Here is a 15,083-nt window from a genome sequence, read left to right on the forward strand (position 1 = left end):
GACCTCATGTTGGTCCAATCAACACAAAACTTGGAATTTAATATCTTGCAATTTAACATGTATTTTGTCGTTTGCTGTTGATGATGATAATAGCATAATGATGATGTCACATGATGTCATCATTAAGCATGATGACATCATACTTGATCAGAACCGCATCACAACCCGAACTCGACATTAGACGTAGTCGACAGATGACTGCACCAACAGTTCGCGAACACATGACGAACATAAGTTTGTGTTCGTGTTCGTTCGTTAAGGAATTTTGGTTGTTCGCGAACAGTTCATGAACACTAACCATGAACGCAAACGAACACAAATGAACATTAATTTTGAAAATTAAAAAAAGGTACCGTTAATCTTAAACATTGTACACAACGAAAGTAGTAAAATACAACCATTAAACAATTATCAAGAATTCAAGACACAAAAGTAGCAACATATGACAAATCAAGTTTATCTTAAGACATAATCATCCAAAATACATATCCCAAAAAAGTCTTCGATATCTAGCTTCTTCATACAAACTTCAAAATAAATGTCTTAACTCTTGAATATCTAGCTTCCACATGGGTTAGTAGTTTTACTAATTTTTTTAATATAATTAGTGTAATGAAGTGTAGGAATTAGTCGGGAAAGTAAAAAAAAAGGTGGGAAAGGTAAACAAAAAGAGAGGGAAATAATACTTATGCGGGAAAGTAAAAAATTACATTAAAAACGTTTAAAAAATAAACATAAAAAACCGAACACGAACAGACATAAACGAACGAACACGAACGAACATAAACGAACATATTACCGAACGTTCACGAACGCATTCGAACGAACGAGACCTTTGTTCGTGTTCGTTCGTTAAGCTTACCGAACAAATTTTTTTGTTCATGTTCGTTCGTTAAGTTTATCGAACGAACATAAACGAACTTCCCACCGGACGGTTCACGAACTGTTCGCTGGCCCTACTTGTTATTATTTAGTAATAGTAATTAGGCTATAGGGTGTGGTCATGACCCTCATGACCACCATGGCCCTCCACGTCAGTGCTATGTCACTCACCTCTAATCCACAATCCAAAACCATTACCCTAAGGGTGTGGTCATGACCCAAAACACCATCCCCTTATTTATTTTAATTTATTTTTATTTAAAGAAAAAGGAAATGATTACTTGAAAAATGGAAAGGAGGATCATGGTTGCCATGGTTTAATCCATACAAACCATGGTGAATTAGAGAAGGGGGTGGTATAACCTTCCATTCATGTTCCGACGTGGCGAATCATGTCCCAACCATGACCCCCACACCCTTTAGCCTTCCTAATTTTATGATAACTAAATATAGTAGTCATGCTATCTTCTTTAAATAAAAGTAAACTAAACACAAAATCCAATCTAAATTAATTAAATATTTACTGACGATAAAAAATATCTTTTACCTTTACCTGTTAAGTACTAAAAATACTCTAAAAACTTGACATAATTTTTTCGGAGTTGAATAAATCCAGGTCACTTGGTACACCTATTGGTAAAAAGTCACTCACGCCTGTGATCACAGATAGCGCTAGTTACCCGACCTCTCACTAATTCTAGAGGAAACCATCTCCCAAAAGCCTACTATCATAAAAACCTGTGTCTCGCATATAATATTTTGTCATAAGCAAGATTACAATCAGCGACATTCCATAAAATAAATCATTGCATTACACTTGGCAAACTTGACATATTACTTTTCAAATCTATACTTCTATACTATTATAAAAAGGAGAAGTGATGGACAAGATAGTAATTTTATTTGCGTATAAATTTTGAAGCATTATGTACAATAGAGAGAAGCCATTTTAAAGGGGCTAAAGTTGCAACTTTTCTAAAATTTTAAGACACCACAGGGGTGTTTTAGGGATTTGATCATGGAATAACAGTACATTAACTTCTTAGACAATTGAATCGTTTCTCAATGAATATATATAACCCTAATACCCAAATCACAGTTTCCTCTCATCTCTTCACCTTCATCACGACTGAATCCTCCATAACCCTAATATCCCTGTAAAGACTGCACACCAATTCATCACACCTCCGTCCACCACCATGAGTTTTATCAATTGTGTACTTCGATCACGATTCAGGTACCAATCATCGCCTACCTGGTTTGTTTTTATTTTGTTTCTATGATTATTATAACGGTGTGATTATTAATCTGTTCCAGTTCTGGTGATCTACGCAGCCACCATCACACTTTGCCGTAAACCTTTGTTCGATGGAGCTTTGGGTCGTACCGTAACTACCATTGCGCCATCAGGTAACCAATTAATTCTAATAGATATGCACAACACATTCAATGACGTTGTTTACATCAGTTTTGCTAAACTGAACTCATTCGATTAACATAAGTGTTCTTTGTAATCGGACAATTTGAAGTTTAGGTGTCCTCTGTGCTGATAAACATAATGCCACAGGAAATTAGTTTGAATTCTGTGATATTCAACACACCTAGCAAGAATTTCAACGACTTAAAGCTCTAAATTCATTCACTAAGAATGACACTGAAGAGTTCATTGATGATCGTGAATTAGCTCAACAGAAAGCTGAAGCAGCAGGTGCGTTTTTATTATATATACATATAGATTTTTCCACTTTTCAATTATTATATAAAAGAAAAATTTTGTATTGATTTCCCTCCCTTGTTTTGTAACCTTTGTTGTGACGTTAATGCCTATTACTGTGGTTTAATTTTGAAAAATAATAGTTATAACAAAGATACATTAGATTTGGTGTGTGAGTGTGAGGATCTGTTATTAAAGGAGTTTGGATTGTTGAAGAAGAACCCTTGATATAACATCCAGTTGGCGGTGGTCAAGCCTATCCGTGAGCCACATGTAGCTGTCCAGAAAGTTGTTTAGGGTAATCCTAATCCTAGGTATGTAATCATGTTATAATCAGAAAAAAATGTTAAAATATTTTCATTCATTCTCTTTAGCTGGTGCATGGACTTTTAACTATTAAGGAACTATCGTTGTATCTACTAAATAAAAGATCTAAAATTTAACAATCTCATAAAAACATGACAATATGGTCAACATAAGTGAGCTTGAAATAACCTGTTTGGTTTTCATACAGGAAACCCGAATCAAAGAACTATTTGAAAAAAATTGAAAAGCTAAGTGTAAAGTTTGATTCAATTGAAAGGCCGAATTTTGAAATGGATAATCCTGGTGAAAATATGTAAACTTTGCAAGCATTTTAACAAAAAACCCCTTTTTTAAAACCAACCCAACCGAAACCCATTCCGACCTGGATCCGTTTCGACAAAACCCATTCTGACCTGAACTTGTTCCAACCCAAAGAAACGACCCGTTCCGACCTGAACCCGTTTTCACCCACCACCCGACTCGACCTGCCTATTTTGCCAGTATGTATTTTCACTTTCTGGTTTGATTTGAACATGAAGAGTATTGATTTCTGGCCTTTGATGCAGAAATATTTGTTGAAGCCAAATCTTACACTTATCTATACACTGATGAAGAAAATGATACGATTGTGCTAATGGAGTAAGTTTTTCTTGTTTAATTTTCTCATTTGGCTAAAATATATTGTTAAGCTTAAATTACAGGTGGCAAATTTGACCCATTACTTATGAATCTGTCGATTCGGGTTATTGTATTTTATTTTTATCTCAAATGGGTCAGAAGGGTAAAATAAGAAGAATTTAGTCAAAAGGAAACATGTAAAATAGTGCAAACGGGTCGGGGTCAGGAGTCACCCAAAGTTGATTCTTATGTAAAACGGGTTAGCTGGATGGGTTAGGTCAAACAATATGGTACAATATTTACCATTTCTAAATAATACACTTGATCAATAAAAGTGATTTACTTGACCCATTAAGAGAGATATCTAACCTGAATCAACCCATTGTCAAATAAATTGGTCAAGATTGATAGATGGCTGATGTATAAACAATTATTTTGGTTTTAGAAGGCAATACCAGCCGCCAATGGGAATGATAGGTAACCAATCTTACGCTCTGGTATGCATCATCTGAATGTTGATGACACTGATCATACTTCAAGAGCAACCACCATGGCATTTCAGGTACATTATTCTTTTTTTAACTATTTAAAACATTTTTCCCTTTTTTTACATTACAAATTATACTAACTTTTCTATTCTAGAGCTCGTATGTGGAAGCTCTCCAATCCCCAATTTCCTTATGTATTATAATTTTCATATGCCAACAGTACCCCAGGCCCAAAGATCTTAGTGAAGTTGCATGGTTGAATTGGGATGGTATGTCATGTGTTTGTATCATTTTTGTATATATGAGAACGTATCACTAAAATCACAGAACTTTGGCTCAATAACAAAAAAAAAAAAAATTCTTTATTTACTTCAGCTAATCCTTTTTGATGATACAAGTCTACCATAGCTGATAGCATGATAAAAGATAGAAAAAAAGGTCAATTTATATCAGAAAAGAAGGATCTTTCAAAGTTTCTAAGTCAAGTTTAAATCTATTTTTTCATATTTTTTCCAACTGGAATGGGTAAGGTTCGTTAATGTGATAGTGCATCATTTTTTATAAAGGAACGGTTATGTGGAAGCTTTAAACTTTTCTTTGCAACTGTAGTTGGTCACCTTGTTTCTGTTTTTAAATATATCAAATTTTTATCAAAATATTAATTCTAAAATTTGGTGTGGGTGCAAATGGGCCGGTTGGCTCTGATTAATTTACACGAACACTTACCTATTACTTTTGACTTTCATAATTTCAATCAAAAAGGTTTGAAGTGAAACTTCAGCCCATTTAATTCCAAATCCTCTAGCCAAACAAAGGCTTGATGAACCCACTAGCCAAACATGATGAAGCTGCGGTGTACAACTAGCCCAACTTTATTAACTTGATGCCAGTTTGTCATGAGGTGTTCTGTTGTCGTAATCGATTGATGCAGATCATGATTGTCTCAGGATGTTTATAGGGTCTGGAATAGAGGTCATGGTTGGGGTCTAATGATATGTTGGCTGCTGTTAGTTCATCTACTGTTGCTTCTGCTTTGTGGGTTGCTCAAAATGTTACCGCATACATGCTTAAGGGTGGAGCTAATATAAAGTATGTATGACCAATGATACTCTTTTTGTAATTTTGTTTATGTGGGTTGTTTGTGTTGAGCATGCTGGTTTGTTTTCATCTGGAAGTTCAGATGTCGGTTGCTTTTTTTTGTTGGTTTGTAAATCGAATGGTTTTGTTAATGAAACAGGTAGTGAAACTATTTTTCATACTATTAATAGATGACGTCATTGTAAACATTTCGATAACATTTTGTTTATAATAAGATTCTCTGGTATGGGGTCTATGATACCAATGGGTCACATTGGAATTTTAACCCACTTCATTTTTAGTAAAGTTTATTTAACCATACGTATTGACCCATGACTCACCATGCCGCTTATGTTTTGAACCATGAGTTTCTTACCAAAAATGCTCATTTGACCCAGTTCTGTTTTGACCCATGACTGACCAAGTTGCTTTTACTGCCTCTAGCAAAATTACATCAGCAATATACACGCATCTTTGTAATCGAGTCTTAAAATCATAACTAGATAATAGTTTGCTGCAAATAGGAGTAACAATGAGGAATGCATCTTCATATATGGAATAAAGAAGGTTAATCTATTTATAGTTAATGCATTTCATCAACCGATCCATGAACTGTTAGCGCCTTACAATTGTCGACTCCGCGGCAACGCGCGGGTTTCCCACTAGTAAAGTAAGAGAAAAAAGTAAAATGATTATATAAATTTATGTATCATAAAAACACAAAGATTTTTTATACAGTTGTAATCCACTCTAATTAAAATTAAACAATTTTATACGGTTGTAACCCACTCTTAATTAAAATTAACTCTTTACTCACAACACATTCAACAATTCTGATTCTCACTGATTCTCATATTCACCCACATCAATGTTTATTTAATAATAAGACTTGATTTCAAATTAAAGCTATAAGTGATCGTCGTTCGATGATCCACCACGTAGACGCCACGTAGATCGGGTGTGAGGATGGGGCAAAGAGGATGGATGTGAGGAAATGGGGGATGAACCTAATATATATATATATATATATATAAGTTGTATGTATAGGTGTGTGAGAGAGGGGGAGGACCGTCCTTAGCGTCGAGAACCCGACGTTGGCGACGATGGAGGAACGGCGACGGAGGGCTCGGAATGGAGAGGGGGGCGGCGTCTCAAGGTCGACGTTGCTGGACGGTCCCCATATCGTTCACCTAAATCACTATTTCTCATTATTTTAATTCAAAAAAATCCAAGTAACACCCACCTAAACATTTCTATAAGAGTTAAATGCCATTTTAGTCTTGTGTTTTGGGTCATTTTATCAGTTTAGTCCAAATGTTTCATTTTTTATCTGTAGGTTCAAAAAAGTTTCAGCGTTACCATTTTAGTCTACTGAATTTACTTCATCAATTTTTCTGTTAATGAGAAGGGCAATTCGGTCATTTTATATGACCGAACTGCCCTTCTAGTTAACAGAATTACATATAAAATAACTGAGTTGCCCTTCTCGTTATCAGAAAAAATGGATGAAGTTAACTCAGTAGACTAAAATAGCAACGATAAAACCTTTTTAAACCCATAGACAAAAAATGAAACTTTAAAGATAAAGTGAAAAATGATTTGACGGGGACTAAAATGACATTCAACTCTTTCTATAGGATTATCTTTGTTAAGTTAGGCACAAAGGAGTGAAGAACCACACTATCTTCGTTCTTTCATCAATTTGGGGAAGAAAGAAGGTAAGCAGTTGGTTTCATACTCTTGACAAGTTGCGGACTAATTGTTGAAAAACTTGAACAAAAGGCCCCACTAATCAATGATCCTTGTGCTAATTTTCAACACTCTATTTGTGCCTCAACCGATGTCTTCACTATGGTATCCTCTAAATCTTTACAATATATTATTTCATATTTTTTTTCACATTCTAATGCTTAAAAATTCAAACTTTATACTGTTTTACATAATCTTGATTATACCCACTTGTTCTTTACCCTGATTTGTCTCTGTTTTTGCCAGAATCTTGTTCCATTTTGATTCAAGATCCTCTTTTGATTGAGTAATTGAAGAATTTGGGAAACTTGTAAATATTATTTACCATTGAGTTTAATTCATTTTTGATGAGTATGCTCATAATTGGGTTCAGCCTCTTGGATGATTACTGGATTCATCATCTTCATTGGTTTATGTGGATTCTTTGAATTGTGTGAGGTCAGGTTTTTGACACCCAGAAATATTATCTTTTTTTTTTAATGCACAGTGACGTCATAAATTGGACAAATTAATCTGGAAGTTTCTTGGGTTATGTCACTTTCCAAAGTCATAGTTGTTCAGCCCAATAATAGTTGATGGTGTTGGTGGCAGTTGAGATTAATTATGGATTATTGATCATAAAGATTACTCTTTTATAGTTTTATGCTGAATGTATAGATGATCAATAAATAATTGGTGCAAATAGAGTTTTATTCAATTGATTTTGAGGAGTGTTATGTTCCTGTAGTGAATCTTTTATGGGCTTTAGCCGTCACACCGCGGTAAAGATGCTAGCTTTATCCAATCTTAAATTTGTGTGATTGTTTTAGCTTTCTTAACTTGTTATACTATGTGATTTTTGTGTAATTAATTATTAAAGAATGATGTGGCTTGCAGAAAGTGACAAAATAATTAACAAGCCCGATTCTATACGACATTGTGTGGTATGGGTTGGCTAACTAAGATTTTGAAAGGGTACGGTTTGGGCTCGGATCATAGAGTCACTGAAGGGCGGTATGATGAGAGATATGAAAATGATGGAGCTTGGGGGGACCCTCCTACTACATCGGTATTATGCACTTCCGTATGCATGTTAATAAATTTATGACTTGTTACACTAATTTCTTTACTTTCATGTAGGATGAATTGTTGGACTTTGATAATGAAGAAATTGATCGGGCCATTGCACTTTCTCTTGCTGAAGAAGATGAAAGAAATGCGTCTTCCCTTGTAGAAGATGATACAAAAAGTGTTTGCTCAAGTTTAAAAGAAGAAGAGGAAGAAGATCAATACGATGAAGTTACATCTCATTCTGAACAAGATCAAGATGATGATGAAATTCCATCTCATTCTGAAGAAGATCACAAAGGAAAAAAAGTAATCGGTAGGTTAATTTTCAATTCATTCTATTTATCATAGTTGTTAAAAGCCATCGCCTCTTGCGCCTAGGCCCAATTTCCTAGCTAGGCGAGGCAATTGCGCCTTAACTCAAGGCAATTGCGCTTTAATTCTCCAGGTGATGGTTCATGCGCAGATTCTGGCGAGGTTCCTAGATTATTGAGAGTTTTCGGCCAAATTCTCTAAATTCTGTCAAAATTCTAGCTATAATACTTTTTTTATCTAACGAAACTACTTTTCTACACTAATAAACTAGCATTTTATAACTTTTGGCAGTGGCGGAGCTTGACCAAAAGTTTCGAGGGGGCGTAAACTAATGGGACCCAAAAAATTTTTCCTATCGTTATGTTATGGGTCGGGTCGGGTCGGCTATTCGATTCAGGTCAGGTCAAATAATAATAGTTTCAAATAAAACTAAAAAAATCATTCATTCAAAGGACCTGTTCTTGCACATAGAAAAACTAAATATTGTATAACAAACAAAAGACCTGTATATATATAATGATACGAGATAAATGGAGCCTCGACGAAAAATTACAACTCAGCCCGGCGACCTTTAAGATTTTTGAATTCATTAAATATGTTTCCCGAATCAAACTTATCAGCAATTTCTTTTTCTATGTAAATGATGAAGCTATTTGTGAGATATTAATTTTATTGTGTGGTCGGTAATCAAGGGTTAAACAAATAAAATAAGAGTTAAAATATATTTACCAAACTATCCATTATTTAGGAAAAATAATTGGGGGGCGATCCTATATAATTTTTAAAATTTTCGGACGAAAAATCGGACCATATACACTTCTAATCGAAACATTGGGGTGGGCGGGTGCACCCCCGGGCACCCATTATCCTTCGCCACTGACTTTTGGTAATAAATAGACGATACTAAATGTTGTATAATAGCTTTAGTTTATTTTATTTGAAGTGTAGTATTAATTTTGTATTATATAAAAATATTTCAAGTTTTTTTTGTTGTATGCTTTTTTTTCCTCAGGCCCACGCTTTTTTCTACGCCTTGCGCCTAGGCCCCAGGCGAGGCCTATGCGCCTTGAGCGCCTAACGCCTTTAATAACTACGCCATTTGTTGTGTAACATATTATTGCATATAATTTAATTGAGAACGCGTTTTTTAGATGACAATTCGTATCTTGAGGAAGATGAAGAGCTCGCGAAGGCTATTCAGCTAAGCTTAAACATGGATTCGCCACCAAGGAATAACTATGGAAGCCTATTTCCTCGTTTGCCACATTTCTTTCAAGGTGTATGCAGGTATATATAATTATATATACTTTTATTATAACCTTTTATTTTCCAACAAGTAATTGAAGTAATGTTTTAAGCACAATAGTCGTTAATAGATTTATTTAACCGCTTTTAAAACATGCGATTGTAGGACATGTGCTGGTTGCAACGGTAGAATTGGTCATGGGCGGTTTTTGAGTTGCATGGGAGGCGTTTGGCATCCAGAATGTTTCCGTTGTCATGCTTGCAATTTACCAATATCTGATTATGAGGTCAAACTCTACTCTTAAGTCAAACTTATCATTAACAAGTTTAAAATTTTGAAACCTTAACCGCCTTAGAAAGATTCAGATTTTAATAAAAAAGACGTCAGATTAGATTCGGAATACATATCACTCTCCATCCATGTAAATTGCAATATTTATTTCTTTTTCATTGTTACTTTGACTTGGACTTGGACTTTGACTTTGACTTTTCTGCTTATCTGTATAGTTCTCCATGTCAGAAAATCGCCCCTTCCACAAATCATGCTATAAAGAGCACCATCACCCAAAATGTGACGTTTGCAAAAACTTTGTAAGTTTCACAAATACTACTTTTATACGCAATTGTAGGCAAAGATGAGGTTTTATGTTCTTTTTTTTTTTAAATTATATACAGATACCAACAAATCGAGGTGGACTGATTGAGTACCGGGCCCACCCGTTTTGGCTACAAAAGTACTGCCCGGCCCATGAGCATGACGGGACTCCGAGATGTTGCAGTTGTGAAAGAATGGAACCAAGGGACACAAGATATTTATTGCTAGATGACGGTCGAAAGCTATGTTTGCAGTGTCTCGACTCTGCAATAATGGATACTCATGAATGTCAACCTCTTTATCTTGAAATTCAGGATTTTTATGAAGGATTAAATATGAAAATTGAGCAACAAGTTCCGATGTTGTTGGTTGAGAGACAAGCCCTAAATGAAGCCATGGAGGGTGAAAAACAAGTATGCATCAATGTTAAATACAATTGTAGTATTACTGAAACTGCGTTATGATCGTCATATTAGTTTCGGGATTTAGTCTTTAATTGTTGGCAGGGTCATCATCACTTGCCAGAAACTCGAGGACTTTGCCTTTCAGAAGAACAAACCATCAGCACTGTATGAATCTTAAATCTTTTTTTTGAGTAAAATGCCATTTTCATCCATGAGGTTTGACCAGTTTTGCGATTTTTGTCCAAAGGTTTATTTTTTCGCATCTGGATCCAAAAGGATTGAAATCTTGCCATTTTAATCCGGCTCGTTAACTCCATCCATTTTCTCCATTAAGTCAGGGGTATATCTGTCATTTTGGATTCAGATGAGGAAAAACAAACCTTTGGACGAAAGTTGCGAAACTGGCCAAACCTCAGGGACGAAAATGACATTTTGCTCATCTATTTTTAGTGTAAAAAAATGAAAGGTGTCCAGTTTTTCACATATATATTTTTTGGAACTTTTTTTCTGTTTTACTGAAACTACCAGATAATAAGGAGGCCAAGGGTTGGGGCAGGACGGATATTTGACATGTTTACCGAGCCTTATAAGCTAGTTCGTAGATGTGAAGTGACAGCTATTCTCGTTTTATATAGTCTTCCTAGGTAATTTTTCATATAAAATTTCTATATAATTATAGATAATGCTTTTATATGCTATCAAAGACATAAAATCTTCATATATTCAGGTTATTAACGGGTTCAATTCTGGCTCATGAGATGATGCATGCATGGCTCCGGCTTAAAGGTACTTACTTTTTTTTAATCAGAATGCAATGTTGAAAATGTCCATACTGAGGTTAAATTGGTAATTTTCTTCTCGTTTTGAATAAACAGGGTACTCCAATTTGCCGCCTGATGTTGAAGAAGGTATCTGCCAAGTTCTTGCTCATATGTGGTTAGACTCGGAGATCATGGCTGGAGCTAGCGGTACCGCTGTTGCTTCATCATCTTCATCCGCACCTGCACCTGCACCCGCATCATCAAAAAAAGGCAAAAGGTCTCAGTTCGAGAAGCAACTCGGTGAGTTCTTTAAACACCAGATCGAGTCAGACACCTCTGCAGCTTATGGTGACGGTTTCAGAGAAGGAAACAAGGCCGTGCTTAAATACGGTCTCAGAAGCACTCTCGATCATATTCGACTCACTGGACGATTCCCTTGCTAGTTAGCTTCACCACCAATGAGTTTTGGTAATTAATCAAAAAAGCAAAATATGAAATTAAATAATCAACAATTTGGAACGGTGACGTTACATGATTACCAGTTTGTGTTTTCTGTAACTGTCGATATATACGGAAAAGAACAAAATATGATATAGAAAAACATTTGTTGAAATGATCTTTTCATTCTCTAGCATATCCAGATATCACCATCAAGATTCCTTTTCAAAGTTCTTTTGAAATGTAGTATTATTATTCCAAATTGTCTTTTCTGGTTAACCTCTGCAAATAAGTTAGATCTTTCTTTATTTGTGGTGATTCACTGATTTGAAAGTTTCTATATAGACAGACAGCCTTTGGCGAATACGGTGCAGCTAACGTCTTATCTAGCCGGCTCGACTTGGTTTTATTATTTGATTATATGAATATATTAATAAAGCAAAATGTCATAAAGTTATGAACATATTATATATGGACTCACTTTTATATTAAGGACTGAAAGCTACACAATACTAGTAACAATAGCAGCTTCACTAATTTTGGCACATAATATAACTCACCTGTGAAAGAAGCTTAGTTATTAACATGGCCTTCTCATTTCTTTCATTGCTAGCTCTTTCTGTATTCTTATTTTCTCCAAATAATGTCTATGCAACATCGGCAGACACGAACTTCACGTGTTCTGCTGACTCGCCGCCTTCCTGTCAAACCTACGTCACATATCGTGCCAGGTCACCTTACATGAACATCGGCAACATATCTGATCTATTTGGTATCAGCCGGCTGAGCATAGCAGAAGCTAGCAATCTCACTTCAGAAAATGAAGAAATACTTTATGATCAGCTTTTGTTGATTCCTGTTGCTTGTATCTGTAACGGGAATCGTTATTTCTCTAATGTTACATATGCAACGCAAAAAGGCGATAGCTTTTATGTTGTTGCATCCTCTGTGTTTCAGAATCTGACCAATTATCATGTTGTTGAAGATATGAACCCTGCGCTGAACCCAACCAATTTGACGGTTGGTGATCAAGTCGTTTTCCCTTTGTTTTGTAAGTGTCCGAAACAGTTGGAGAATCGAGATCGATATCTTATTACGTATGTATGGCAACCGGAAGATGAAATCTCGAGTGTGAGCACCATGTTTAACACAAGTTCTGACGATGTTGCTAACGAGAACAACTTCCGGAATTTCACGGCTGCTGTGTGTCTTCCGGTTCTTATACCTGTGTCTAACTTACCGACGTTCCCGCCGCCTCATCATCTCTCCGGTTCCGAAACTAAAATGTCGAAAAAGCTTCGGATAATCTTTATCATCTTTGGAACATCTTTCTTTGTTATCGTTCTGTCATGGTTTTTGATCCACAAGTATCGTTCGCGAAAATCGAAAAGAGTATTGGCTCGTAGCGAGTCGTCTTTTGAGTTCACTGATCTTCTTTACACGAAGAAAGCTGCAAAACATGAACCGGTTGCACCCATGAAGAAGAATCAAGATAAATTGCTTCCAGGGGTTTCAGGCTATTTAAGCAAACCGATCATGTACGATAGGAAAGATATCATGGCAGCAACCATGAATCTCAGCGAACGGTACAGAATTGGTGGCGCGGTTTACAAGGCCACGATCAACGGTCAGATTTTGGCTGTGAAAAAAACCCGAAATGCAACAGAAGAACTCAAGATTTTACAAAGAGTAAACCACACAAATCTAGTGAAATTAATGGGAATTTCATCTAGTTTTAATGGGAACTGCTTTCTGGTTTATGAGTACGCCGAAAAAGGCTCGCTCGACAAATGGCTGTTTTCAAGACATTTATCTTCTTCTTTGGGTTCATCTGTTAAAGTTAACCTCTCATGGTCTCAAAGATTGAATCTAGCGTTAGATATCGCTAACGGTCTTCAATACATGCATGAACATAGTCAACCGAGCATTGCGCATAGAGACCTCAGAACAAGCAACATACTTCTAGACTCCAACTTCAAGGGCAAAATCGGAAACTTCTCTGCCGCTAGACCTGCTATAAGCCCCATCATGTTAAAAGTCGACGTTTTTGCTTTTGGCGTTATATTATTAGAATTGCTTTCAGGAAAGAAAGCGATGGAAACTAGAGAAAACGGAGAGATTTGTATGGCATGGAAGGAAATTAGAAAGATAATTGAAGTTGAAGATAAAAGAGAAGAAAATCTACGGTTATGGATGGATCCGAGCTTGGGTAGCATCTACCCGATTGATGCTGCTTTGAATATGGCTGCATTAGCTAGAGCTTGCACATCTGAGAAGTCTGCAGATAGACCAGGAATGACGGAAATTGTGTTTAATTTGTCGGTTCTTAGTCAGTCGTATTCGGAAATGTATGAAAGATCTTCGACTTCTTCAGGTTTAGAAACTGAAGATGTTCATATAATCGGTTCAGTTATAGGTCGTTAAAACATGTACATGTCATTGCTCATTTCATGTTTTCTTGAATATACTTTTGGTCTATTTGTGTATTCTTTGTATCCTTACACTTTTCAATGTGAAAACAGATGAAAGCATGGAGTAATATATTTACTACAACAAAAAACTTATAAAAATAATGAAACATTTTACAAAATCATCTCCCCTGAACTGCTGCAATGGTTAGTGAAAGTTCTCCAGCCTGTGAGGTGATATAACTAAAAAAATATAACTTTAAGCTAAGTAAAAAAATAGTAATGTACCTTTACAAAAATGCTCCAAGGTATCTCGCGTTGTTTTCTCGGCCATTTTTAAATATGTCGTTGATGTCCGTCGTGTTTCCGTACCCAAGGACTCGTAGAACCGAAGTACACTTTTGAATACCGGTGAATCCAAGTGTCCCTCTCGCATCCGTTTTTTGTTTAAAATAATCATACGTGTAAACGTAAAAATAAACGCTTACTCATCCGGAAACGACGCCTAAAAACTTCAGGGTTTGGGTAAGTTGGCGCTTCATCGAAGTAATCTTTCATCAACAGGTCGTTTGCCGCTTGTCGGTCTCGTTGAATATATTCTCTTCGTAAAATCTCACGTTGAGGCTGACTACTGACGAGGTATGACCCGGATCGACTAACCCGACCCGGTCATCACCTATTATTTTATTATGAATATTTAATTACAAACGTTTATTTTAGAATGTTCTATTCTGCATGGATAAACCACGTAACCAAATCCCCAATCTTTTGGGAAGATCATGCAAATCCCTAACTTATTGGAACCCATCCTAAGTTAGAGGAAACCCTAATAGTAAACTATAAATAGAGGTAAACATCTAAGGTATGATCATCATCTTGCGCTCGTTTACTCTCTCTCTCTCTCTCTCTCTACATTCATACTTTCTTTCTCCCAAACCGAGACTTATTCTCACACCAGAGGGTGGTTACAGGAATAACCCCATTCCTGTAACGAGTTCTAATGGTGTTATGTTTTGCAGTCAACTGTTCGGATCGC

The 15,083-nt window shown here is 36.0% G+C and overlaps 2 protein-coding genes and 1 long non-coding RNA gene across 6 annotated transcripts; all 3 read left to right on the plus strand.

Annotated features, from left to right (window-relative positions):
• Positions 1-1,956: 1,956 nt before the first annotated feature.
• LOC110874802 lies at positions 1,957-4,334 on the plus strand. Of its 2 annotated transcripts, XR_004879464.1 has the most exons (6): positions 1,957-2,119; positions 2,200-2,292; positions 2,450-2,590; positions 2,740-2,910; positions 3,469-3,541; positions 3,966-4,334. It is a non-coding gene; the product is annotated as an uncharacterized LOC110874802 (long non-coding RNA). The 2 variants fall into 2 exon arrangements; XR_004879463.1 differs by having other exon boundaries at positions 2,450-2,910.
• A 2,355-nt stretch (positions 4,335-6,689) lies between these two features.
• LOC110879119 (protein DA1-related 1) lies at positions 6,690-11,869 on the plus strand. Of its 3 annotated transcripts, XM_022127526.2 has the most exons (12): positions 6,690-6,939; positions 7,081-7,272; positions 7,711-7,882; positions 7,954-8,197; positions 9,348-9,483; positions 9,608-9,728; positions 9,949-10,032; positions 10,117-10,449; positions 10,543-10,605; positions 10,969-11,084; positions 11,168-11,226; positions 11,316-11,869. In XM_022127526.2, exons 3-12 carry the CDS (start codon positions 7,760-7,762, stop codon positions 11,642-11,644), a joined length of 1,608 nt encoding a protein of 535 aa, XP_021983218.1. In that variant the 5' UTR covers positions 6,690-6,939; positions 7,081-7,272; positions 7,711-7,759; the 3' UTR covers positions 11,645-11,869. The 3 variants fall into 3 exon arrangements, with proteins under 3 accessions (XP_021983218.1, XP_021983221.1, XP_021983220.1); XM_022127529.2 differs by lacking the exon at positions 7,081-7,272; XM_022127528.2 differs by lacking the exons at positions 6,690-6,939; positions 7,081-7,272 and adding an exon at positions 7,280-7,595.
• Positions 11,870-11,993: 124 nt separating this feature from the next.
• LOC110879118 (serine/threonine receptor-like kinase NFP) lies at positions 11,994-14,125 on the plus strand. The gene has a single exon (XM_022127524.2). The coding sequence runs from the start codon at positions 12,225-12,227 to the stop codon at positions 14,061-14,063; it is 1,839 nt and encodes a 612-aa protein (XP_021983216.1). The 5' UTR covers positions 11,994-12,224; the 3' UTR covers positions 14,064-14,125.
• The last annotated feature ends 958 nt before the right edge of the window (positions 14,126-15,083 follow it).

Source organism: Helianthus annuus, chromosome 14 (genome assembly GCF_002127325.2).
Source record: "Helianthus annuus cultivar XRQ/B chromosome 14, HanXRQr2.0-SUNRISE, whole genome shotgun sequence".
Lineage (NCBI taxonomy): Eukaryota > Viridiplantae > Streptophyta > Magnoliopsida > Asterales > Asteraceae > Helianthus > Helianthus annuus.